Source organism: Pagrus major, chromosome 11 (genome assembly GCF_040436345.1).
Source record: "Pagrus major chromosome 11, Pma_NU_1.0".
Lineage (NCBI taxonomy): Eukaryota > Metazoa > Chordata > Actinopteri > Spariformes > Sparidae > Pagrus > Pagrus major.
The window spans coordinates 26,141,503-26,168,994 of record NC_133225.1 but is presented as its reverse complement, the minus strand read 5'-3'; the positions used below and the strand labels follow the sequence as shown (position 1 = coordinate 26,168,994).

The 27,492-nt window shown below is 39.8% G+C and overlaps 2 protein-coding genes across 2 annotated transcripts in view; both read left to right on the top strand.

The window, feature by feature from the left end:
- Positions 1-11,257: 11,257 nt before the first annotated feature.
- On the top strand, positions 11,258-21,731 carry c11h1orf210 (chromosome 11 C1orf210 homolog). The gene is made up of 4 exons (XM_073476353.1): positions 11,258-11,376; positions 17,657-18,252; positions 18,395-18,589; positions 20,472-21,731. Exons 2-4 carry the CDS (start codon positions 18,195-18,197, stop codon positions 20,669-20,671), a joined length of 453 nt encoding a protein of 150 aa, XP_073332454.1. The 5' UTR covers positions 11,258-11,376; positions 17,657-18,194; the 3' UTR covers positions 20,672-21,731.
- Positions 21,732-23,402: 1,671 nt separating this feature from the next.
- Positions 23,403-27,492, top strand: part of ap1m3 (adaptor related protein complex 1 subunit mu 3) — a 37,466-nt gene continuing 33,376 nt past the window's right edge. The window contains exon 1 of the mRNA XM_073476676.1: positions 23,403-23,616. Coding sequence (XP_073332777.1) covers positions 23,575-23,616 — 42 coding nt within the window. The 5' untranslated portion in view covers positions 23,403-23,574. The remainder of the gene's footprint in view (positions 23,617-27,492) is intronic.

The following is a 27,492-nucleotide window of genomic DNA, read 5'->3' as shown; positions in this document are numbered from 1 at the left end:
GCTGTTTTATTCTGTAACTGCAACAGTTTGGATTGCCACTCTTAAGCATCAACCTTCACAAACTCCATTGAGAAACTCTTTGTGGTGAGCTGAGGGATTGTGGGGAAAGGTGACCTGAATTGTGTCGAGCAGTAAATTAACAGGAGCATGCTCCCGGCATGTTTTAGTGGTTTCTGACATTTTGTTGTGGTTGTAGCGGAGGAGGTGGTGATGGCGAAGCTAGGGGTGTCTGGAAGTGAGACCGGCAACAGAGGCGGGAGGTCTCTTAGACTTTGTGAGAAAGTTTGTATTTAATTCCCATTTCCTCTCATTGTGCGCAAGCTGGCCCGGCTCCACACGCACTGATCCTGTTGGGCCCTGGGAGCCTAAGCAAGGGTGTCACTCACACCTTTCAGGCCCCTTAAACCACCCCCCTCGATTCCTCCCCAACTGCTGTTACAAACCCCTGACCTCCATCCCAACATACCCCATGATAAAAAGAAACCACCGCTGAAGGATCATGGAGACCTAGCATCACACGTGTGATTACATGAGTGACTGTGTGTGTGAGAAAATGTTTTTAAGCGTTAGAGTGATTGAGATGATGAAAGACACAAAGACCGATTTTGAGACAGAGCATGTGTGTGAGTGTTAAAATCTAACAACCTCCATCTAATGAAGTCGGATTTCCCCAAAGATAAAGTGCTCTAATGCCTTGATAACCCCAGTATTATTTCTATAGAGCTTCAATGTGTTTACGTACTCATACTGTATGGCCTATCAGTGTTTTTTAAAAGGAAGGAGATTTCCAACACTACATGGTGACAAACTGACAGGCTGGCACACTATCACCCCAGCTCCATCGCTCAACTGAGGCAGTCAGCCAATTATGTTCCACTGGAGTTTGGACACGGATGCATTCAGGAGAGACTTGACACAGCATCAGAGGGCGGGCCATGTTTATTCTTATGAAAGTTTCTCAGTGCTGCATAAAAAAGTTTGATCTGATGAGTTCAATATGGAAGGCATAACTTCTGCATTGTGAGGCTCGCAGAGCGTGTGCACCAGAGACCTCCACCAGCCAAGCAGCTAACTTGGTTTAGACCATCGCTAACTTGAATGGGTCACATCGCTAAGGTGAAATGTCTGCGCAGAGCCAAAAAGATGCCAAAAGACAACACCCACCCCAGCCACAGTTTGCTCACACTGCTGCAATGTGGAAAAAGATACAGAAGGATCTGGTGCCGTGCCACCAGGCTTTTTTCTGCGAATGTAGCACAAAGGACTCGAACCTAGTTTTGTTTTTTACGAAAATGATAATAAATGTACCTTGTAACCTTGGATAAAATGATTAAATCGTGACTCTTCTGGACATTACTTTCTTCAATATTATTGAACCAAATGGTTTCACTTATTGTGAAATGAGTGATTTTGTGGCGTTTGTGCCGCTCCAAAACAGTAAACAAGTAAATTTACAGTAAGCTTACGGGAAAGTCTTTTTGGATCCATGTGCATCACATGGAAGTACATTTACAATATTTGGCTCAAAAGCCTGGAGCTGTCATGTAAATTGTATTTCTGACTGTGGCAACAACTAATACTGTAGTCCGTCATTTCCAGGTTCTTCTGGTATTTCCAGAATCCACGACAGAGTCATATGTTTTGGTTCAAATGGACACAAAATCACACATATATTTAAAGCCATGCTAGCAATGTAGCTCTAGTGTAATACTGGTCTGTCTCAACAACTCAGATGGACTGCCATGAAATTTGGTAAAGATATCCACGGTGCACCAGATAAAACCAAAACACCCAAAGTAAACCTTGTTGTGGTCTCTTGCGCTGCTATACTGTCTAAATTTTTGGACTTGATTATGAGATGGGTTGGTTGATGGAAGAGATTATTCTGTCAGGATGAGTCAAGACTTAAATTAACATCGGCTGTCCTTGTTGTTTAAAGTCATTATTAGCATGTAAGCTCTGCATTTAGCTCAAAGTACCGTTGACAGCCTCAGAGCCACAAGCAGTACACTCTTTAGTCTTGTTTAGATGATCTATGACTTAAACCAGATTGATGTCAGTACTAACATGAGATGCAGCACTGACGGAATGGATTTAGGACATTAAACCACCTCCTTGGCAAAAGGACTTGAAGACAGGAGAGTGTTGAGATCACGCCAAATGAAGCGTTCTTTCCCGACCTTTGTCAGATGTGGCTTCCTTTTCTCTCCCACACTTCCTGTCACTTTCCACTGTATATACTTTCTCACAAAGAAGAAGTGCCGTTTAAGTAACCTTCAGGGGAACACGCCTTTAACAGATGGATCGACACATGGAACGATAGGAAATGATTCGACAAGGGACAAGAAAATACAAAGTCAGCATGGCCACAGGGTGAGCAGGATGTGTATAACTGATGAGATACACAGTAGAAGTTATGGAGGATGCTATATCATCTTATCTCTCTAAGATGACATAATTTTATATGATATAGATATGAAGGCATGCATGCAGAGATTTATACACATTCATGGTCTTTCAGCCCTTTAGTGATGGATTTTGGGGTGAACTGTCCCTTTAATGTTAACTTTTAATACTTTTCTGGAAAGCTACAACATGCATGTTTTTGTCAGCTGGGGAAGACGAGATGAACATGTCTCATTCTGTTTCCTCTCTGACAGACAAAGCCAGTGAGCGCTGAGCAGCCGGCATCATATCCACCAAGGCATGAGTAATGAGGCTGGGAAAAATGACTAAAGTTTACCTACCTGTCCTGACAAAAATACTGCTGGTGCTCCAAAGGCTAGTTGATCATTTTGTGACATTTATGTGTTTACTACCACAGTATGTTGATAGACAAGTTTAAAGCATGAAGTGTTGAACTTTGACCTTGAAAATATGTAAAAACATGAACTGATGTGTGTGGCTCATGAAACTGAAACGTGTCTGTGATGCTATTTTTAAGGATTAAGCAACTACAGTGTGACGAGTTGCAGTCTCAGACACAAGGAGCCCATTTTCAAGCAACACAGAAAATTGTGTCAGCGTTTGGATCTTAAGAATAAGTTCACCCAAAAATGAAAATTTGGGTTTAGAAGTTGGGTGACGTCGTATAGTCCAGAAAACATTTCTGAAGCTTCACAGCAAAACCTAAAACAAGTGAAACCTGAAACAAGTGTTATTTATACCCTTTTTAAAGCTGCAATCTTTGCTGTAGCTGCTAAGATAAAGCATTAGCGTGCATCCTTTCTGAAGTGGGTGCACGAGCTCAACTGCACATCGGGGGTGTAAATAATGTCTTTTCAGTTGTTTTTTTTCCATCTACTTCAGCTGTTTAGGAGAAGAAACTTCTACCTGACTTCCCATCAGCATGAGGGTGAGTAGGTAATGACTGAATCTTCATTTTTGGGTGAAATTATCCTTTAACTGCAAGGTCCACAACTGCAATAACTGCATTTAAACCATACAGTTTTACCATAGAAATAACAGTGAACGTAACGTTTGAAGAGAAACTGTTATTTATATGTTTTTTTTTACTTTATTACTATACCATCTAATAAATACTGTATACCTGTAATCGCTGACATGTTTTTCATTTAGCACTGTGCCTATTCCTGTTTCTTTTAAGAATTTGTCTGCAGAAAGTTCTTTTAGATTTGAAAATATGATATTTAATCTTAATCTTGTTTCAAAATATACTCATTTGAATTTGTGATATGTTCTTAAATTGATCGTGAACCTGTGTTATATGCCTGAATTAGTCAGGAAATGTACAGGTCAAACAAGCTACAGCACATTTGATAGAGTGACACCATTCACTAAAAAAAAAACCTTGTTTCAGGTAACAGCATAATCATTATCCACTAGTATTAATTAATTTTTCACCTAAATTAAGGAGTTTTTTTCTTGTTTGTTGGCCTTCATTTTTTGTACTTTTGCAAAAAAATGTAATTAAGAATTACTTTCTAATATTCATTTGACTTATTACCGTGCTATAACAAGTCTGACCTCAAGTAATTTCATCTAAAAACAGCTTAAATATTCATAATCAGAGCCAATTTATTTCATGTCTGAACCCACTTATTTCAAGATTTGTGGTCAAGTCAAATTATATAGCTGCATAGACAGATAATTTTACTAGTATTAAGTCATTTTTCTCCTCACATCCAGTGTTTATTTCTTGTATTTTACTTCTTTGTAGTGTGTCTTTATGGACTATACATATACACACTTACTGTAAAGCCACGTGTATGCAGTCACACAAATATAAGTCGGATGAAGCAACATTTCCCCAAACAGTCTCTTCCTGTCCATTCATCAGTCCCACACTGGAAAAAAAAATAACACGGCGAAGAATTGATGCACAGTGACCCCCCTCTCACCAACACCGGTCTCCCAATGTGCCCCCCGGGGTGAGGCTGGGGCACTGGGAACGGCGACGAGGTGGTCTGGGTCCATCACCAGATGCAGAGCGGGCTGACCCTCCAACGTGACACCAAACAAACCTTCCATGTAGTCAGGGATGTTGATGGATGTTGATGTTATATCTTCACAGGTAGATACACCGTGCACACAGAGACACACACCTCATTAATGGTGTTATGGAAAGCCTCTGGATCAGACTGAGGAAGCTGTAATCATAACAGCATGTAGTCGACCTCTAGCGTAGCTTTAGGATCATAAAGGATAACAAGATTTCAGCGGACACAGCAAGATAAGTAAAATGAGACGGGGGTAATGTTTTCCAGATCAGGAGAAATGGTTCTGCAATCATTTTCTTGTTTAGAAAGGTGGATGTCGCATATAAAACCTGAGAACCTGAACTATTCTGCTTGTTTTGCATATCAAAAGCAGCTCCCAAAATAATACGAGGTTTTCTCGGAACTATAATTTCTGTTTGGTCACAGTTTTGGATACAGCACTGGCTTTGCTCTTATATTATCAGAATAAAAACACTGTAAAAGCGTCTGAAAGGAAAAATTGGCATGACATTTTTAGTGTGTTATCTATGTTCAGAAACGTGAAACAGCTGTTTTTTTCATTACTCTCATTATGCAAGTTAGCGCTGCAAATCCCAATCACAGGAATAGAATATCTGTCCCATTGGAACATGGGTATCAAGGAAATTGTGGAAAGGGAGTGGTGCTGAATCGAGCCAACATGTCTCTGGAATATTATAGGCGTTTTTTAAGGAAGTTGAATAACACCCTGGGAGTGCTGCGCTGAAAGGCAGAAAAATGCATGAGCTGAGACTTTGTGCAAATGTGCCTTGAGACTGCAGTCGCAGAGGTCCCGGAAGAACGATTCAGCCGCTTGTTACCTGGGGAAAGAATGTGAGATGATAAGTTAAAATGACAGAGTGAGTCGGAGGAACACTTGTGAGGTTTTGAGTGAGCAGAGAATGTCAGAAAAAGAAAGAGGCAGAGAGAGAGAGAGAGAGAAGGAGAGAGAAGGAGAGAGAGATGGATGAGCTGTTGTTGCTTGTCCACAGTGTCCAGAGAACTTGAGCCAGATTCAGGAAGTTGTACTGCTGCTGGAGGCTGATATGTGTGTGAAGGAAGTGGAGGGAGCGCAGGGGCAGGAATCACCCTACAGGCAGGAAAAGGCCTGTGGAGGTGATGGCGGGGGTGGAGGTGGAGGGTCTCGGCTCCTGTCTGATAGCTGTTTGCTCAACACACACACACACACACACACACACACACACACACACACACACACACACACACACAGACTGAAACACACGGACATGCTCTCACAGCTTCACAGTCCACAGGTTCTCATTCCCATCGGCCTGCAAGTGGGAGCGAGGGACGAGCCGATGCCAAAGCATGCATGCACCCGCACTAACTGAGGAAGTTGATTTAAAACATTTTATTACATGCAACAGTGCTGCTCTGCATACAGAAGTTCTGCCAAATGTGCAGTCAGTCATCGTAGGATATCCACTTCTTACTGTACATCTGCTTTAGTGGGAGAAACTGTAGTTGTTGAGTGTTTTACAGCTCCAGAAGCTAAAATGAAATGCAACATTCTTTGTGCATCCATTGGGTTTTGGTGTGTAGAAGAGTTTGGTTAAGAAATTGTTCATTGGTTTGGCCTTGCTGGTTCAATAGATCATGTTTCAATGTAGCTTTCAGGCAAAAGTTTAAAAAAATGCTGGTGATTCTTGATGGATTCTGGTAAACAAATCACCAGAATAGGTATTGGCAATGATATGTGGAAACTGTACGTTCCTTTATGATGAAATATTACATTTCTTTAAACTGGCAATAAAACAAGTTTTCTTTTTCAACGTATCATTATGAGGTAAATGTCGATTGCGCAATATAATGGATATGTCATATATCACTATGCAATTTTGTCTGCCATCAAACACTCTGTCACCCAGGAAAAGGAAGTTTAATTGTCGATGCATTTCTATTATATGCTAAAGGATCGAATAAACTCATGTTTTGTCGTGTATTGTTGATATTTGCGGTTCTTAAGAAAATAGAAACGATCCAGTTGTCTTTGCAACAGAGGCAGCAACAATACCACGTGGAAACACTATTGGGGAAAAGTCAATTTTATGTTGTTATGCTTACATGGTTAGGGTTAGGAAATAATTACATTTTGGCCAACTTGGTTGTGGCACAACAAACACGACCTCACTGTGCCGAGGTCTCGTAAAAAAAATCCTGTTTTCTTGCCACAAACATACTGTAGCTGGAAAATGTCCTGACTACCTGTCAAAAATATCTAGTTTCTGTCTTGTTAAAAAAAAAACTATCCAGTGGTTTAGCACTTACAAATGTTGAAACGCTGTCTCGAACAGTGGACTCTCACTCGGCAGCAATCTTGACCAGCCATCATAATGTGAACATGATGTGACATGTATTGTATTAATGTTGACACGATACAAATTTGAGCACATCTGTGGTTTGCAGAAACGTAAAATTCTGGTAACCAGGTTGCATTTTGAAAGCCTTCTTTACAAGGAGCTATCTTGCAAACCTGCTCTTTAAAGCAACATCATGTTGAAATTGGCATTTTGTGCAATTTGGCGCCCCGCACAGTTTCTGAGTGCAACAGCACTGTCATAAATACAAACCCAGGTCTGTAGCAGTTTGTCAGACGTAATGTAGGTGCTAACTGCAAACAAAACTCATTACATCATAACAATGTAATGTGTTGAAAACTTGTAAGTTGAAGTAAACATGTATGTAGCGCTGTGATCCTACTCTCTCACTGAAGTGACATAGTGCAGAAACAAGTGATAATAAAGACCTTGATCTGGCCAGCTAGTTATTTCAAGGTAAAAAAAAGAAGCTACGTAATGATGCTTTAAAATCAAAATAAGAATATTTTCTAACAGTGAAAAGAAAGAAACGTGATAGACGGCAGCTGGACACAGCTGGTTCTGCATTAAAGACTAGGTTCCTGCATTGACCACCTCAGTATTTGTAACTATAAATGACTTGGTTTTTAAGCTTCCTAGCAGCTTCTATCCAACAACCCATGAAAAAGGATCCATCTAGTGATTCAACAGGTAGCCAGCAGCAGAATGTGAATATTGGCTTAAAGCTGAATCATGTGTGAATAATTTCACAGACGGGACACCTGCAGAGGGTGTTGCAGATACAGATCTCTTCTGCAGGCACAGTCTTTCACACTGCGTCATACTACCAGCATGTGAGACATTTCAAACACAAATTCCTCGCTGAACCATTACTGAATCCTGCAGCACTCTCCCTTTTCGCATAAATATTCTCACCGCATTCACAGAGGGATTAGAAAAATGCACAGTTGGATCTTATTAAGAATGTGTTGACTTTTACATGAATCTCCCAAAGTTAGCAGGTCGTCAGTAACCAGGCAGAGGTATAACACAGCGAGCCACAGAGGAGGTGTTTCTCTGCTTGTGGAAGCATTTTTCTGCTGTGAGTTTATCAGTCAGCATATTGTTGGAGTACGCTCACACAACCGTGACATCCAAAACAAACAGTATGGTAATAGGAACTACTGATTAACGGGCCATTAGGATAAATCATTTGCCTCACTGACGAAGCATTTAGGTCATTAAACACGGACTCGAATGCTTTTCAGGGTAGGCAGGAATCAAGCTTTATGTTTTATATACAGTAGGTGTTTTTATTCATTTACCTTGAAGAGTAAAAAAAGAAAATGAACACCGACACCATCAAAGAGAGAAACTGGAAGCCTGATACTAACAGTTCCCAATTCTGCTCCTTCTGTATATACAGTATTACACCTGTAAGAGGTGGCAGGAGCTCAAGCCAAACAAATACAGACTCTGACTGCATGGTAGAGCTACTGAGGTATGTAATGTTACACCACTGAGCACATATAGTCAGGAAACTCTTGTATTAGATTAAATGAGATGAAACTTAAACAACCTCTGTGTTGAAACTGGGTCATCACCGCAGCAGAGTGAAGGATGTGAAGGAGAAAGAGACAAAAGGGACTTTTTTTTGTCTTGTGCACTGAAGCACATGTCGCACAGCACCTCGATTAAAGAAATTAAAAGTGTCACATTTAAGTCATTGCAATAAAAGAGCACTCAGAGAGTAATGCTGATTTAAAATAAGACTGCAGCTGTTTCATTAACAGATTTACAGATTTAAAGCAGATGTGCAGAGAGCCCCCCTCACGTTATCACATTTCCAGATGGAGATCACATATGGACTCACAAACTCGCAAAAATGTGAACAATGTGTGCGTCTATCACCTTGTAAAATTTACACCGAGGAGGTCGCACATCACAAAGGTTACAGCAAGGCAAGAACAAAATGTGACTCCAGCCTGCTGAGCGCTGAAGATTGTCTCATCTCGACACTTAATGGCCGACTGCAGGCTTGTTTGTCACATAGCTCTTCCTCAAGCCCCTCTGTCCATTGTTATGTACCGTGCGACACGTGTTGTTATTTCCCTCCTTTCTCGAGGCCTTCTCATCTTCCCAAGGAGCCGTGAACTCAGACCGCCACCACTTCGCTGAGAGGACAAACAGTAAACATCCCCTGGTAGAAAACGCAGGGAAAGCCCCTGGTCTCCTCCAAAACCCTTACCCAGAATCTGATTACAGCTCCACTAATGACCTTAAACTTGAGCTGTCTGAATGTGATTTTTTTTTTTATTGAGTATAAGGTCACAACAGTCAAGGGCATTGGATCTTAAACTGCCACTGTTACATTCTGAAAAACTAAAAAACTCCCCAATACAAGGACAAAACATTGTAAACAAGGTGAAAACAAGTGATCGAAAGTATTTCTTTGATTCTTTTTGTGTCAAAATTCCTCCTAAAGTGTTGGATTTTAAGTACTAGTTTGAGTTTATATTTATGTTCCTGAAAGTTTGTTTAATTCTTATAGAAACAATTGATGATCGACTCGGATTTTGCTGTATCAGGATGGTAGCTGTAAGGGAAAAATACCAGCACACACTTAACTCTGGCACGAGTTAGATCAAACAACTAGAATAGCCAGATAACAAGTAGCTTAACAGTCACTTATTTTAATAACAGTGAACACTTGCACATTCACTTTTATCTGTAAATCTCACATCAAAGATGGTGCATCTTTTCTTTATTTGACTGTTGCATTATTTACAGTGTGCCTCAAGCTGCCTCGATATTTTCATATCAGCAGCGGAAGAATATTACTTGTAGGGGTTAACACAAGGAGAATTATCACCCGAGGCTGCAGTTCCTCTCAGCCCTACAGATCTCTTTAGCGTCTCTTAGCTCATTTCTTTGGTATGACAGCCTACAAGTCTTCTGTTCTTGTTTACACTCTAACTGTTCTCATCAGCTGCAGCAGGCAGCTATTGTCATCAAAAAGCTCTGATAAAAATGTGTTAATTGACATTTGATAAAAAGAAGACTCACCTCTGTTTACCTTCATCTTATCTATAAATGTGCTGTCAAATTTCCCCACAATGTTACAGAATCACTTTGTTAATTATTCTTCAGGCCATTTTTTAAAGATGCTGAGTACATGAACAACATGTCCTCATACCTAAACTGCTAAAAAGGTTGATTGCCAATTACTCCCAAAGCAACATTTAGAAATGTTGAGCAGTACCAGTGACAGGTGTGTCAGAACTTCGTCATCACGTGGTTAACATTGTGAAAAAGCCACAGCTGGATTAATTTAGGCACCAACTACTTGGTTCCACTTAGGAAAGGAAAGGAACATAGTTTTGATTTAAATAAGTAAGTTAACTTAAGTTACATTACATACTGGTTTAAAATTAGTCAACACCGATTTTTGGTTTTACACAGGACATGAACAGCAGTCGTCAGGGTGAAAGTCTGAGTGTGTTTGACACATCCACCTACCCAAATCCCCTTTGTTTGCAGATTTTGTCTCCTGACTCCTTATACTATGTCTCCTGACATCCTCCTTTGCTCCTGTCATATTTACTACTACCACCAGAGGTCGCCATCTAAAAGTATGGGTTGTAATAAAAATGCTTGCACAGACGACCAAAATGGCTGATTATTTGGTGATAACGGGCTGTAGATAAATCCTGGCATGACAATAATAATCCAACAATCAGCCGTCAGCAAACAGCCCCTAGTATCAACGGTGGGAAACTGCTTCTTTCAGCTGATGCTGAGTTATCACTTTACTGTCCCAACCCATCCTCGTCCCTGCCATCTGCCCCAAGACATGCAGCTGAAGCATCCTGGAACATATGGAGGGAGGGAGGGAAGGAGGAAGAGCGAGGGAGGGAGATGGGAGGGAAGTGGCCCTATTGTTTTCGGGGTCACCTCGCTTTTCCTTTCAGAGCCACCAGAGGTCTGTTCTCTCCCCTCAGCCTGTGTGTCTTAAATAAACATACCTCCTTGTCACCACAAACTGTATCTTGTCTAATTTCCTCCCACATCTGAGAAGGGCTGAGAAGAGGGTTTACATTTTAGATAAACAGAGCGAGGTGTGGCGCCTGGCAGGCACACCACAAGAAGAGGCGAAAGCCACATAAAGCAGATATAAACAAGATTATTTGATTACCCACTCGAACCGTATCTATACCAACAGAACATCTATTTGCAAAAAAAGCAGGTAGGACTGGTTTCAGTTAGATTCAATTTCAAATGTGACATATTACTCATAAGTCACCTCTTCCTGGTTTGCCTCTGACCAGGTCTGCTGTGTCATTGGACAGAGAGCAGCAACAGTAGGCGGGAGGGAGCACACCTTAGTTACAAAGTTACCCATTAACTTGTCCTTCTGGGAAGCAGCAGCAGAGCACACCTCTTCAACCTTTGCTCAACATTACTCCATTTTACAGACAAAGCAGAAGAAAATGTAGTAAGGGCCGATGTGAAACGTGAAAGCAGACAGACAGCAGGTGAAGTCGCTGAAGCTGGAGGAAACTACACACACAGGTGACCAGGTAAGACTGGAAAAAAACAGCAGGTCCTTTAAAGGAGTGAGCTTTGACAGTGTCGTCTACAGACTGTTACGTAAAGATCATATGACTGTTTTGATTTGCTTACTGGGTTTTGGCTTATCTTGTAAACTGATAACGCAATGATTATCAAATCGGTAAAATGTCACAATGTACATGAAAACGCGCCTTAAAAATGAGTTAAGTGTCAGAAAACAGTCAAATTCTAGGGTTTACTTCAGGTTTTGACCAAAAAGGAGGCCCGTGAAATCTACTTGACTGACTCTAATATAATTCTGGGCACAGCAGCAATAGAAATTCTTTCTTAATACAGAGAAGCCACAGTATTTTTATTTACATGAGCTGATAGCTGAACCGTTTCCTGCACCTGTTGCATGCTGGCCTCTTGCTGTTTTCACCCAAAACAGTAACCTCCATTAGCAGCTCGCTTGTTTATTATCTTTCCACTTTCTAAGAAGCAGATCTACACTTTTTATGTAACAAAGGAAGCTGGTGCTAAAGCTCATCTTTAAATATCAAATATCATACTTTGTGGTCACGCTGCAGGTGTTGTGTGGTGTGTTGGTTTATCAGTTTAAGGTTAGCGTTTACTCATCGTGTCCCTGTGGTTTCTCTGTTGACACTGCCATTATGCCAGACCTGAAAGGCAAGAAACCAAACATGACAATTTAGGCCACTTCACTCGAGCCACTATGACCCTGCTTCACTTAAACTTAAAGGGGAAAAAACAAGAGTACAATAGGTTAATCATTATTCAGAGATGTCGTTTTCTATGAGCTTGACTTACAGTGTGCGAGTTAAATAATCATGCTCATAAACAATGTCTCTGCCGGCTGTTTTTTAACTCACTGCACTCATCAGACCGTGTGCCATTATCCTTGACAAACAATGGCCCAGCCTGACTCCTCCACACATTTTCAAAGCAGGACAAAAACACAGATCTTGGCAGCGGGATAAGAGGCGGGGAGGGAGGATTTGTGTGTGTTGCTCTGTGGATTGTTGGGGCGAGGGTCAGCTGAAGGACGGCTCTTTGATTTTCCCTCAGTATCTATGATCGCCTGAGCCAGAGAGAGAGATGTTTGCTTAGTCAAGTATGATTTGGATTATATGAAGTCAATACATTACGTGTAAGCAGTTGTCAAAAGGCATGTGGTTAACATGAACTTTTTATTAGGGAATGTATTTATATTTTATTCAAATTAAGCTCCATGGTGAAAGAGGAACTCTTTTGCATAGGGACCAGTCATGTAGCAATGAATGATCTGTTACTTCTTGTTTCATTGTGCTGTTATTATAAATGCTGTGGTGTTACAGTACATACTTGTACCTACACAAATAACCATCAAATAAATAAGTGAATAGGTAAAAGTGCTTGTAAAGCGATGTAAAATATTCCACCACAAGTTCAAACTTCTGCTCAAGTGAAAGTACAGAAATATCATCAGTAAAGTCTACTTAAAGTATCAAAAGCAGTTATAGTTTTGACTAATATATCATCACGTTTTACATTCAGATGTTGTATAATATAGATGCATCAATGCACAAGTAGCATTTTACACTTGTAGCTGGCAGGGTTGTAGCCAGGATTTTAGAGGATCGGAGGTCATGATTCCAAGTAAACTCCCTCATCCCTCAGAGGATTTCTACCAGCCACTGCAAAGTGCGACACTGAACGTCTTAGTTAATCAATTGTTTTTTATACAATTATTGTAATTTTTCCACATTTCCAAACCTAAACACATCTAAAGCTTTAGATTTAGCACTCTCCACTATGTAAGGAATTCAATTCTGATGGAAAAACTTCAGAATCTTCATTTTACTTTTTCATTGGTTAATTTTGAGAGGCTCTATGTTACAATTTGCAGTAACTAACATGTATTGATCACTTTTTTATTGGCTATATTTGAGCGGATTGTAAGAAAAAACAATGAAAAATTTGATTAAGTTGTTTATTGCTGCTGGACTGTGGATTTCTTTGTGAAGGACTCGGGTTGGATTTTCCGTGACAGTCCAAAGCACATGACTGTATGCACGTTTTCAAGTGCCTCTCTCCGCTCCACAAAACAGAAAGCAAGAGTATCGCACGTTAGTTTAGAACTAACATAAACCAACAACCAGCATCCATCACAACACAGACAACACAGTGCCCCTTTAGCAAGAACAGAACACTTTAATAAACATTGCGTGCCAGAGTGAGCGAAGAGGATATTTTTCATCTGCAGATGCCGGACAGATGTTAAAAAGTGACCTTTATAAAGAACATAGGATAAACATTGCAAAGTTATTGAAATCACTAATGAGCATGAAGAGCAGTCTTAATTTATCCCAGTTTGCTAAAATGCACAAAATTGATGAGAAAATACTGAGAACATGACCTCCGTGTCCTCAATGATAGCTATGGCCCTGGCAGGTGGTCAAAGTGAAGCTTTTTATAGAGTTTTAACAACATTAAATACAGTTAAGTCTTGTGATTCCTGACCGAGGGTCCAAGCCTTTTCCAACGGGTCACAGGAAATCTGAGTGGTCGTGAGATGATTAATGTGGCAGGAAAGAAGAAAACACAAGCTTCTGCTGCACAGATTTGTATTATTTTTTTCTGTGATTGCTTTTTGGTGAATACTGCCCCCCCCCATCACCTTCAATATACATGGAGAAAACCCATTGTTGGTGACACTGATAACAAATCATTAACATTTTAAACGTGACAAGATGCCTCAAGCAGATTTTGCATGGGTCACTGGTTTAAGGGGTCACTGGTTTAAAACTAACTATAGCTGTCCATGTAGAGGAGTGAAAGGTACAGTGTTCACCTCTGAAATGTGATGAAACTTCAAAATGGACTTCAGCTCGGTACTTGAATGAATTTACTTATTTTCCACCACTGTATGAGTTGACATCTCAGCCAGCATAATCAAATTTCAAACCATAAAATTGCTAACAGTTACATTTGTCTGTTCAAAGGGATGTGACCGCGCTCCATGAGCAGAACAAAATTCTGATGTTAATTCAGTTTGATGACAGAAAGAACATTTTACACCCTCTGGCTACCATTACTGTCTGTAAACCAACACCCAGCTCACAATGTGGGCCACTGAAACAAAGAATGACTAAGAAAAACTGACTTCTCTCTTTGAGAATAATAATATTCAAACACACTCTGCAGACAAAGATGCAAATGTAGCCTCTTCCACATGCACGTTCACGCACAAACAGAAAAAGCAGAACTCACAAACACTACTACATCTGACACACACAGACACACACACACACACAAACACACACTGGCTCCCAGGCTTCTCTCCTATAGCTCCCAGTCCTGTGCTGCTTGGCGTGTATATTTTGTTGTGCTGCCTGTGTGAGGACAGAACAGGAAGAGATAAAAGCAGCCCTGTCGGTGTGTTTACAGCCAACACTGCTGAAGAGAATAGCTGTAGAAGACGAAAAGGAAGAGGCCTAATGGCTGGCGCTAAGCAGCCGCAGCCCTCTTGCTGTGAAAAATCACCTGAGAGCCATGAGCGAGCGAGCGAGCGAGCGAGAGAGAGAGTGAGAGAGAGAGAGATACACAGGTCTTAATCTAGACCACAACACAATGCAACAACCATATTTTAGAGAAAGGAAGAAGATGTGGATGAGAATCTAAATACCTTTTACATATATTCAGGAATGGTGAACCATCATTTCAACATAATTGCAGCCTAGTGGTAGCTTGGTTTGGGATTATTTCCCAATTTACCCAACTGCAGCATTTAACTCAATGAAAACAAAATGGTTTATTTTAACAGGAGGATCTATGCCAGGCTCATCCCAGGTTCAAGTCTTACAGACGATCAGTTTAAAGGAGAAGCCGACTATGTGATTTACAAGGCTACATTAGATTAATATCAGGCTTTCAACAAATATGTAATAAAAAAAGCATTATTTCCAAAATAGCCTTTCCTTTATAACCTATACTTCTAGTAAGTTCTGCATTTAAGTAGGAACCTGTGTTTCTGTTCACTGCAAAGCAGCCTTTGAAATGTGCGAGCAAATGCTTTATAATTGACACCATGACTCTTGTGTAGTAAGTTTTAGTTTAGTCCTTAAAATGAAAATAAAAAAATAAAGCTTGATTTAAAATTGGCTGACAAATAGCCCTCTTCATTGGATGTAATGTTTTGATGGTGTTTGTTTCAAAATATTTACTCTGAATACAGCCTTTATGATAAAAACACTAGATAATGAACTTCACTGACTTCACCCTCACAATTTTACTGTAAACAAACACGGAGCCGACCTGCAGACTCTGCATGCAAATAGAAGGGAGATTTGCAAATAGCTGTACACAAAGACCCTCTCTCTTTCAAACAGTTTCTCTGGATGTCAGGCTTTTATTTGCAATGAGAACATCTTCATTTTTTTCTTCACAGCAAGTGAAAGTGTAGTGTACTTGAACCCAAGATAATTTATTTATTTGCTATACTAGGAATAGTACCATATTATGGGACATATACCTATTTGTTTTCTTGTGGAGATTTATGTGAGAAGACCAGCACTCTCGTGTTTGAACTTTAAATGTAAAGTTACAGCCGGCAGCCAGTTAGCTTAGCTTAGCACAAAGACTGGAAACGGGGGGGAACAGCTACCCTGGCTCTGTCCGGACTTCCACCTACCAGTACCTGTAAACTCACTAATTACTTCCACCAAGGAGTTATGTTTCCACCTGTGTTCGTTTCTTTATTTGCTCGTTGGTCGGTCAGCAGGTTGTCAGCAGGACTACACAAAAACTGCTCAACAGATTTCCACAAAACTCAGATAAAGGAAGAGTCTCAGCCCAGAATAGACCCCATTAACTTTTGGTGCGGCTTGGGATAAAGGGATAGATCCAGGATTTTTTTCAAATTTTCTTTAACATTGCAACCTTTTGTGTTCATTTCTCAGGGAATAATGCTTGAATCTTGATGAAAAAAATCAGCTGTATTTAGGTGGCTGGTATCTATGAGTGAGTACAATCTGATAAATAGATTTTGTGAGTTAAAATTATGGTGAATCAGATATGGATGGGTTAAAAATTAGAGTGATACAGGGCTTTGAAGTTTGATATTAGATTAGGCTTGATCGAATTAAAGAGGCCTTGGCAGAAATACACGCTCTACTGAGTGCCATTCTAGTTACTGACACAGACTTGGGGAAGTTGCTGATTACTAGGAAACATACTAAAAGATACTGTATATTGATTTAATTACAGATTGGTATCTTCAACAGAGCTGGGTTTCAGTCTTTGTGCGAAGCGACGCTAACTGGCTGCTAGCTCCATCTTAGAATGGTCTTCTCACCTATCACTCTGCCAAAAAAAAAGCAATTAAGCATATTTCCCAAGATTTTGAAGTTTTTGCTTCAAAACCCAATATTGGTTATATCTAATGGCATTTTACATCACCACTGCCTTTCTATGTTGACCCAACGTTTTCTCATCCCTGGTTGCCAAATACTAATGTCTCAAGCAGACGCACAAAATACAGCCTAGCGACTGTGGGCGATGTGCAAAGCCTTCCTTTAATAGTCTGTGTGGAGCAGTCTCACTGACAAAAATATACAGCAGGTTTACACTGGACTTGAAGCTCGGTGCGTCTCATATTGAGCTAAAGGGTCCGTTGTGCATCTGTATGAGACACTGAGGGGCGAGACAGAAGGGAACACGTCTAGTTTTTTAAAAATCAAATTGTCCTTTGAGAATCATTATGTGTTTACCTCCTGTATTGTGGGAAGCTGTGACACATACTGCACATAGTCAGATTCTTACACACACAAAAACACACACATTAGTGACTTTACCGGTGTTCTGTGTCAGCTAGACTCACAGAGGAAGGTCCTACGGTATGTGGGACTTCCTGTTTGCGACACACTTTTCCTGTTGTGGATGATATCCTCCTGAGCTCCTGACAGCTTGTACTCAATTATGACTTCTGGAGTTAGAGGATCCACACAGACAGCGTCTCTCTCTCTTTATGATGACACTCTCACTCTTCATACATACTAAGTGAAATATTTAGGTCATTTGATTGTTCTAGTCTTTTTGTGTGGCTCCGTCATGAAATATGCATCTTCTGGCACAAAGAGTCCAAAAGAATTCAAAGCCATAATGCACGTGGGATGTAGGAGCGCTGGAGTTTACTTAAAGTCTACAGAACTGAAAAAGCTGATTTTCTTTTCTTTGTAGGGCAGTGTGCAAATTAAAAAGATTCACACTGATTTAATTCCCTATTTCTTTTTCACACTTTCTTTAAAGCCTCATGTGACTGCAGCAGGAGGAACCCGGCTCACAACTCAACTCACAAACAGGATGACAATGCTGCCACCACCTTTCACTTCTAACTGAACCGTGGAGTCCCCTGTCTCTCAACCTTGCCACCTAGTGGAGCTCTGAAGGTTTAACTCCCTCCTGGTCAACAGAGATCTTTCAGACAGCTACCTCCCTCATCTGGGGAGATGCCTGCCCTGCAACTGTTCCCTCAGATCCCATTTATTTGATACCTGCTGACGACAACACAACACTACCCAGCTTTGGCACAAGCGTCCCTTCCAGATTAAGGAATTAAAAGCTCCTCTCCAGCTGAAATTTTAAATATTTGCTGGATCTTGTAGCAAGAGAGGCTACCAAAAAACTGTTCTTTCTTTGACTGACATTATGTGTGATATACACCGACGGTACATGGCTTATTGCTAGAGTTAATGAAAGAGACAGGTCTCATCCAACAAGAGGCTAATTGAGCCACACAGGAGACGTCACACCCCGTAAGAGACTGCACAAACACAAGCAAAGCCAGATGGATCTAACAGCAAATGGCTCAGCTTTTACAGCTACACCAACAACGACACAAAATGGTAAGAGTTCAAAGGAAATAAACAGAGAATTCCCTGAGCTGAGATATTTAGGTGCTTTCCAAGATGTCAATGATCAAACCAGGAGGCTGCTTCACAACCACAAAAGATTAATTTGGGATGCGGTTTATTTTCTCTCTTGCAGCCACCTTGACGAAGCAGTCAGGTACATATACCTCTCACAACTGGGAGTTCCTGGTGGCTGTCCTCGGCACAGCCATCTCCATCTCCATTGTCATCGCCCTTCTGGCCAAATGCCAGGTGATCCGGCGTTACCTGGCCAGCTACAGGCACACACGGCTGAGGGAGACAGACACTACCAGCCAGTGTGACCCGTCAGGTTTGTTCAAAACATTCCTTTATGTGACAAACCTCAACTTTTTATGCACAGAAGGTAGACATGCTTCTTTGTCATGGTGTACACCATGTTTCTTTCTGCTTTGAAAACGTCGAGCTGCACTGATGATGATCATAAACCTTTAGGAGTGATGAGCATCCAAAAACCCCCCAAAATAAAAATGGCACTCTTTATTTGTTTTAGCTGCAACCAGCAGCTCTATAGAGCGCTCTGTTAGTCTGTCAGTCCGCAGACTTTTTTCCAACCCTTCCACAGCCACAGTTTCGCCCGAGGAGGCTGACATTTTGAACGGGGGTCAAGTGTGTGCGACGGTGTGTGTCTGGCTACAAGTGGGCCGTGGTAATGTGAGGTAACTTCCACATGGATTCACAGACTTGCACAAGATTCTCTGGAAAGATTTGATGTGAGTCAAAGAACATCTGATTAGCTGATCATGTAAACTGGATAAACAGGGTGCAGCAGTGTTGGCCTCCAACCAAAAGGTGCATCACTTTAAAACAGATTCACCTAACATGACCAGACTTTGTAGAAAGACACTCACAAAACATTTTGCCACGTCAGTTTTCATAACTCATGAAGCGTTCGTCGTATACTCCTGTGGGAGGCTTAATTATACACAGGTGCTGCGTCCATCAGTTCATTGGTCCACAAAATTTCTGGCTGTGTCCCCCCTATTGCAACCGCAACTTTCTAACCTTGGAGATCGCAGTGTTTTTTAAGTGAATCTGCGCATGTTTCTAAACCTCTATCCCCTTGGTAATGCATTTGATATTTTACACTAATATTAAGTCTGGAATGAATATTAGAGTGCAGAAAAAAAACAGAAATAAAAAGTTAAGTGTCCTTGTTGCCATAGTGTGTTCAGTGACTGCGTAAAGCTACGCTAATCCATATTTTTATATTAACACTCAAATGACTAAGTATAGTCAAAGTCGTTTGATAACAAAAAAGAGAATTATCACCCGGTTCTTCAGTTCTCCTTGGATTAATGGAGCATTTTAGTGTTTTTCAGCTCGTTGTTTTAGTTTTAAATCAACTGTACACGCCCTGCCCAGCACTAAATGACAGACGGAGCAGGAAAGTTAGCGTCTAGCTTTGTGTGCAAACAAGCAACAGCTCTTGCCTTTACAACAAGGAAACGTCAATGTCGTGCTGCTTCCAGGTGGCAAAACATCAAACAATATCAGCAAGGTTGTGGCCAACATCAATCATCATGCTCATTATACAGGAAACAGTAACTCACGTTCACACATTTTTAAACAATGTGACGGTGGCCACAAAAAGAGAAACGCACATCAACAGTCAAATCTGAAACCGTTAGAGTCTGTCTCTCTCAGCGTATAAAGCAAGAGAACAAATATTTTGAACATAAAATGTAATATTGCCTCTGTCAGCCAGTGTGACGCGTCAAGTTTGTGTTTGGCCTATTAAACATTCCTTAATGTTACAAATCAGTCTATTTTTAACCAAACATGACAATCTCTCACAGTCAAAAACTACTGAGAAATGTTCAAGAACATGAAAAATGTACAGGCATTAATGTTAGTGTTCTTACAGACATGCTCTCTGCTTGTGAGCTGATAAAACAATAATCATTAAATAATCATTAAAAGCTCATCTGGGAGTAAAATTTCTGTCAAACTTCATCTGATCACACAAATCCACTTCATCAGTCACTGTTAGGGCAGCTTCAGGCTGAACACCAGTGCAACTTCACAGCTTTCAATCTCCTGTGTGATGCACTTCTTCATTTCACTGAACACCAACCCCACCGTCAGTCAGAATGACATCTACTGTAGCACTTACATGGAAATGACTGTTGGTCCTGGTGCAACTGCTCATGTGTCTCTATCACTGCTCCCAGGCCTGGAGGTGGAATTTGCCATGCACGGGACTCGTGGGAATAACCTTCACTGCATGCCTCCTGTGAGCGAGGAAGATGATGACGGCTTCATCGAGGACAACTACATCCCGGCCAGTGAGAGAGCGAGGGCTGAGAGAGCGGCAGAGAACATGGAGGACACAGAGGATGAGCTGGATGAAATTGAATTCTCCATCGCTTAACAGGACCGCCTCCCTCTACACCTCCACCACTGTGTAAACCACCGATTCCACTCCAACATTTCTTTATTTTTACGTTTGTGGGAGGAAGAGCCATGTTGTCAATCACAAAACGGGTACTTGGGAAACATTTTAAGTTCAGGAAAGCATAAAACTCTCATGCACAGTATGACAAGGTGCTTCATTAGTGCAGTGGTTCTCAATGTGCGATCTGAAGATCCATAAAAGAGAATTTCAAAATATACTTAGAACAATATATCATGCCTTATTTGTCAGTATATTGACAACAGCAACAGAATATGTTTCTCAGTTATAAGTGATAATCAAAGGAATCAGATTTTGTCCTGAAACAGCAAACATTTTCAAGAGAGTAAAAAAGAGATTAAAAGGTCTTCTGTAAATATGAACATTTGCCAAATTTAGGCAGTTTTTTGTGTGAGTTGATTTGTTTATTGATTATTTGATTTGACAGCACAGGGTACGCAAAATATCTCTGTACGAATTAAACCAATAACCACAATTGTGCTGAATATAAACAGGGACGTTTCTACTTTGCACTGTCATGCTTTATCAATGAAGCAAATGTGCAGACAGAGTATGCATGGTTGTAAAATATGACTCACTATCCAATCTGGCCTTTATACAGAGCTCTCAGTAGCATCGAGGCAAGATAAGGACTCTGTGATGCTCTGCAAAACCAGAGCTGTTAGACTGATCAATAGCTTTACAAGAGACAAAAAGCCTCAGAGAAAATATCAAGTAATATCAGTGCAATTGTGTTGTTACAGCATCACTGTACATTATGATTTTTTGCTTTTTCAAAGGCTCAGTACAATATGTGTTATACAGGTCTTCAGATGTTCTCAGAAAAGGTACGCCTGCTGCTACATTATAAATGTAGGCTGGTTCAATTATAGTAAAAGCATTAGCCTACTTGTAGTTACTTTACACTTAACTGCTATTTTTAGAGGATTAACAATAGACTGGGTCTGTGCATTAAGACAGTACTGCTCTATAGTACAATCTGTAAAACTGTGACCTCAATAAAAATCAGAAACGGAAACAGTGTCACCTGGATTGTTTGACTGGATCAAAAATCTCATTCTAAATCCAAACTTCTGAGGACTAGTTTCTCCAGCATTTGGTGTTGATTGAACCAACACACTCACCTTTCTCCTTTAACTTTACAGCAGTGGCATCAGCAGCAGTAATTAAGCCTGACACAGTGTCTCGAAAAGAGGCCTGGAGCCTCTGAGACCATCCAGCTGATGAGAGCGGTCTGACAGGTCTGTGTGAGACTGTCAGGCGAGGTTCCTGCCCGGAAACACAGCGTGTCAAGTTCCATAGAGGAGCCGGAGCGAAACCGGAATAATGGCGATGCTGCTTTCAAAATAAAAGAAGCCTACAGAATTTTAAATTGGTAGCTATTGTAGATGTGTCTACAAATTTGAGCAAACAAATACCCTTCAGCCCACCCAAAGTAAATGAGGATTATATTTATAATATATCACACCATATTAGTGTAAAAATACAGTACTACACCACAATTGGATTATATCGTTGTGCTGGATTTCTAAAAAAAATAATCTAAGTTTTTAGACCCTTTACAAAAGTAAAAGTAGCAAAAGAGCAATATAGAAATATTCCATTCCTTTTCAAGTCCAAGTTCAGTGTTCAAGTAGAAGTTCAGAAGAAATATGAGCAAAATGTACATATAAAAAATGAAAGTACTGATGTAGATTGGCCCCTTTCACAAAGTTATATTATGAGATGATACATAATATTTGATTATTACTGACAAATACATATGTAACTTTTAATTGTCAAGGCGGAACAAAACAAAACTATGATATACAGTACATACATGATGCTGAACAAAAATATGTGTTTAGATACATATATACAATATATACAAAAAGGCAACAATAAACCAACAACAGACAGCAAACGTGGAAGTTGTAAACAAGAACACAGTAGGGCCAAGAAATTGTGCCGTGGTTATGTACAGTATAAGCATGAATATATACATGCTATATATACAGTATATACAGTGCACTTAGGTTTACATTTACCAATATGATTAATCAATCAAACTTTATTTGTACAACACTTTTTACAGAAGTTAATGCACTTCAAAGCCAATACTGACTGACAAGCCAATAAGACAGAACGCATGCGAGAAAATGACAATAATGTAAATGTAATAAAATAGTTTTAAAAGCTAAAATATTTTCTTTTATACCTAAAATTTCATTGAAATGTTCATTAAGTAAAGTATTTTCATAAAATGTGCTTGGTGTATCAAAAGTTTACCTAGAATATTAACATATACTTGAATGTTTTAGTTGAGTTGGAGTATATTGTGAATTTTATACACTATTTAAATATATTCATTATAAAGCCTTTATATATAGTTTTTTAAATATAAATTATGTAAATTATAACATTTCAATCTAATGTAGCCTATGAGCTGATCATGTGTTTTGTAGGCCCTATGTAGAGACATAGCTGTGAAATAAACCTCTGCAATATTTCCACCCCAGAAAAGAAAGCTAATGAGAAGTTAAATGTAGGCTAGCATGAAATGTGCTTAGTCAAGCTATAAAACAACTCAGATACAGCTAGTTAATTAACGCCATCTGTAATTTTGGGTGAATTTCAGTAAAATAAATCCCAGCGCCGGCTAACGGCCGGAAGTGGTGTCTGCTGCACTGCAGCGAGCTTGATGCTCCGCTCCGGAAAAGCAGCGAGCTGCAGTTGAACGCAACAACTGAAGAGAGTGGAGGAGAGGAGGAAGGAGGATGATGGGAGCGGATATCATTCCCCTCAAGTGACCCATATCTGACAGCAGACCCAGATATTACCCAGGCTAGTTCTTCTTCTCGAGGAATTTTTTCACCACCAAGATGTCGGCGTCGGCGATATTTATCCTCGACCTGAAGGGAAAGGTAAGTTTGAGGCGACTTGTTGTTGAAGGGGGGAAGTTGACATGAGCGAAGCACCTGCTACACCCGCTAACAGAAAGTACCGACACGTCACAACATTCAAGGATGTTTTGCATTTTCTGAAACAACTGTACATGAAAAAGCCAGAATACTCCAGTGTCCTGGCAAAGACAGGCTAACTTACTACAGCGTGAGCGCTGTAAGCCTCATGTAACAGAGCAGTCAGGAAGAGAGGTTTAACTTGCCAAACTCGTTTCACAAATGTTAGTGTACACAGAGGACTTGTTCTTGTGCAGCGATGCAGCCTGCATTGTGTCTCGTGTGTCCTGTTTCAAAGTTTCAAAGTCTACTTTTTGCAGCGCCGAAAGGTTATCCCATTAAAATGAAAAAAAGGTCAAAAAGGCTACTTAAAGTATATGTAGCCTATATGTAATTTTGGAGAAGAAATTCAAACTCAGAATTGTAGTATTTAAAATATTAATGAGGTAATACTACAAATACAAACTCAGAAATGTGTATTTTTTTCAATAGGTGAATACACAAGCTGTTCTCAGAGGAAAATAATTTCACCAGAACACTGTTTGAAGCTAGAAAGGTGGCAGGGTCCGCCACATGAACAAAACAGTATGAACCTGTGTTGTCCTTTAAGGTCAATTTGTTTATTGAGTTCATTCAGTCATGAAATCACGAAGTTTGTTGATTTAGTTTGTCAATGAAGATTTTGGTCTTCTGATTAAAATTTGTCCCCCAAAACTACATATTGCACCTTTAACGTAAAAGGAAATATTGTTAAATATTGACAAAATTGTGTCCGGACATGTGGTTGACATACATCAGAATGGCATTTTGAGGGACAAAACAATGTCTTAAACACTTGTACGCTTCAGTTTTTAGAGCCGTTAACGAGTAACTCGACAGAATTTTAACAGTTCTGATGAATGTGAAAAAATACAAAAGTCATTCTTTTATAGAGCTGAAGTGCCAAACATTAAGCTTACTTGATACCAGCCTCTCAAATGTGAGGATTTGCTTCTTTTATCTCTATCGTTTAGGGCTGCAAATACAGATCTATTATAATGATCAGCTAATCTGCAGATTGTTTTCTTGGGAAATACTTCAGTCTATAAGATGTCAGAAAATAGTGAAAAATTGCTTGTTGTGCTTGATCAACAGTCCAGAACTCAAAGATGTTCAGTTCAGCCATCAGAAGCCGAAGAAAATCAGCTAATATTTACATTTGAGAGGGTGGAACCACTTACTGTTTTTGCATTTTTATTGAAAAATGATTCATGAGCTATCAGAATAGGGTTTTCAGATAAAGCTGCACATTAATCCAAATGTAATAGAAATCATAATATGTTAAGTGAAATATCTAAATCACAGAAGCTGCAATTCTGTAAGTTTGGTAGAAACCCCAACAAATGTCACCTCATTGTGATTTTAATGTTTTTTCCAGTGAAAATGTTAAATTTAATGCAAAAACGATCATTCCCATTAATCACAAATCATATTGTAATTACAATATCTGCCAAAATGAGCATGTAATGATTTTTTTTTACCATATCGTGTAGCCTTGCTTTTGTATTACTGGTCAGACAAGACAAGCAATATAAAGATTTTAGGATTAGAGAAAATTCTTAACGGCACATTTTAATAATTATTTACTTTGTAGCACAAATGATTAATGGAAAAACTAATTTGCAGTTTAATTAATAAGAAATGAATCCTCTGATAGTATCCAGAAATGACTGTATCTTTTGAAAACATTTTAAATTTTAGTTATGTATGGGATGAATAAAAGATGACACAGAATTTTCACTCTTTCTTCGTCAGGTTTTACATCTAAACCTCACAGGGTTAATTTATCTGAGGGCAAGAAAAGGAATTGCTGAGGAAGCCTTATATGCTTGACAATACCCATTAGGGAATTTAAAGGATCAGTCCCTCATAGCCTGGATGTCTGATTGTACAGATTAAAGGTTCTCTCTTTTCTCTCTTCCCCTATCTACCCATCCATGCCTCGGGGCAAGTCAGTAGCTCTTCACCTTCAGTCGTCTCGCTCTCTCTGTCCTGATCACACGAGGTCCTCTTTCCTTTACAGCAGTCAAAGTGGACAAATCAGCTGTTGTGTTAAATGTCCTTAAAACTGGAGTGCAGAGTATGGTAAAGATATTCAAAATGAAACCATGGATAAAAACAATTGTGTAGGCAACCTTGTAGACACGAACCAAAACCAGTCACTCCAGTATACACACTTCTAGACAAAGTTTACATCACAGTTTCCACCTCTGCCCTTTGTCCCTCCACCCTCTGAGTTGTAGCTCCTGGGCACTAGACCGCACACTGCTGACTGCTGGGAGCAGCTCTGTAGACTGAAATGTCAGACTATTGAAATCAGCATGGCATCATTTGCTCCCAGTACTTCCCAGCAGAATTTTTAAAAAGGGAACATGTTAAAGCAGAAGTTTTGGGTTTTCATGAGCAGCAGCGCATTTCCTCTTCACAGCGGTGGTTCCAGAAGAGATACAGCTCTTACTTTTGTGCTTTGTCTTTATTTATTTATCTATCAGGGACAGTGCATATTCATCAATATTAGAGAGTAAGTGTGCTAGATTTAGTCAAGACAGACTCATTGTCATCAGTTCAATCAAATCAACAAACTTTATTACAGACATGACATAGAATAAATTACATACAACATACAATAAAACATCATGTTTTAACAGCGAGAAATATGTATGCAGTGAGAAATAGTATACGCAAGTGTCTTACAGAGAGACTGCTGTACAAATGTCTCAACAATTAATATTAGTAGCATGTAGTGCTAATTCTTTGTTTAACCTTTTCAGAGATATTAAGGCGGCATATAAATTTAGACATAAGATTTCAATCAGTTTATACTTAATCTTTTCCCATTTCATGGGATGCCCTAACACATCTTGACAACCGTTAGCTTGCTATAAGATTTGGTACACGTATTTGTGGTCCCCGGAGGATAAATCCTGTTGACTTGATCCCCTGACTTGTCATTTAGCCCAATTATCAGGTCAATAGTTTAATTTTACACTTTGGTTTCTTATTATATAATGTGCAACACTTTTTTCTACCTTCATGGTAAACATTATATATGCTAGACACCAGCATTTTAGCATTACTGTGGACATGAACATGCTGATGTTAGCACTCAGCTCAACTCAATACACTGCTGTGCCTCACTGTTTAGAAAGAGAGGCACTGTGAGGATGCACAATGTTAAATGGCTCCAATTGACAGACCAACTCCGAGGCATCTTTTTGCACTTTTGCGTTCTCTTCAATGTGCCATTATTTCATCCACAAGTCAGCTTCTGTTTACTTCCAACAGCTGTGTCACTCTAAAATATCATCATTATTCTGTAATATTTTTTCTCAGAGCGATAATGGACGTTTACTTTCAGATTCATGCTGTGATTGTTTTCCACTGTCAATGAGTGATGCAAACTGAAGATAGCTTTGTAGAGTTCTTCTCTGTTTCTGCATGCCCTCCAGGCAGTGATACACTCCAGTGAGGGTTTTTTTCTGGTTGCTATTTGCCTTTAGAGGTCAGGAGCGAGTGGTTCCTATTGATTTCACACATGGTTAACAGCCGCTGATTGCCTTGTGTGTCCCAGTAACAAGCTTCCCCTAAACCCATAGAATGAGTATCCCTTATTGATTCACAAGTTTTAATGTTTTAGGAGAAAATATTTTTTATTAGTTCTCTGCAATTTAGGCAAAGTATTGAAAATGGTTATTCTTTTATAGTCTTAACCATCAATAATGGCTCACCACAATAAGAAACGATTATAGAATATTCCATTTTAAGTACGGCCCCACATTATTTTTCTTTTATACTATTCTT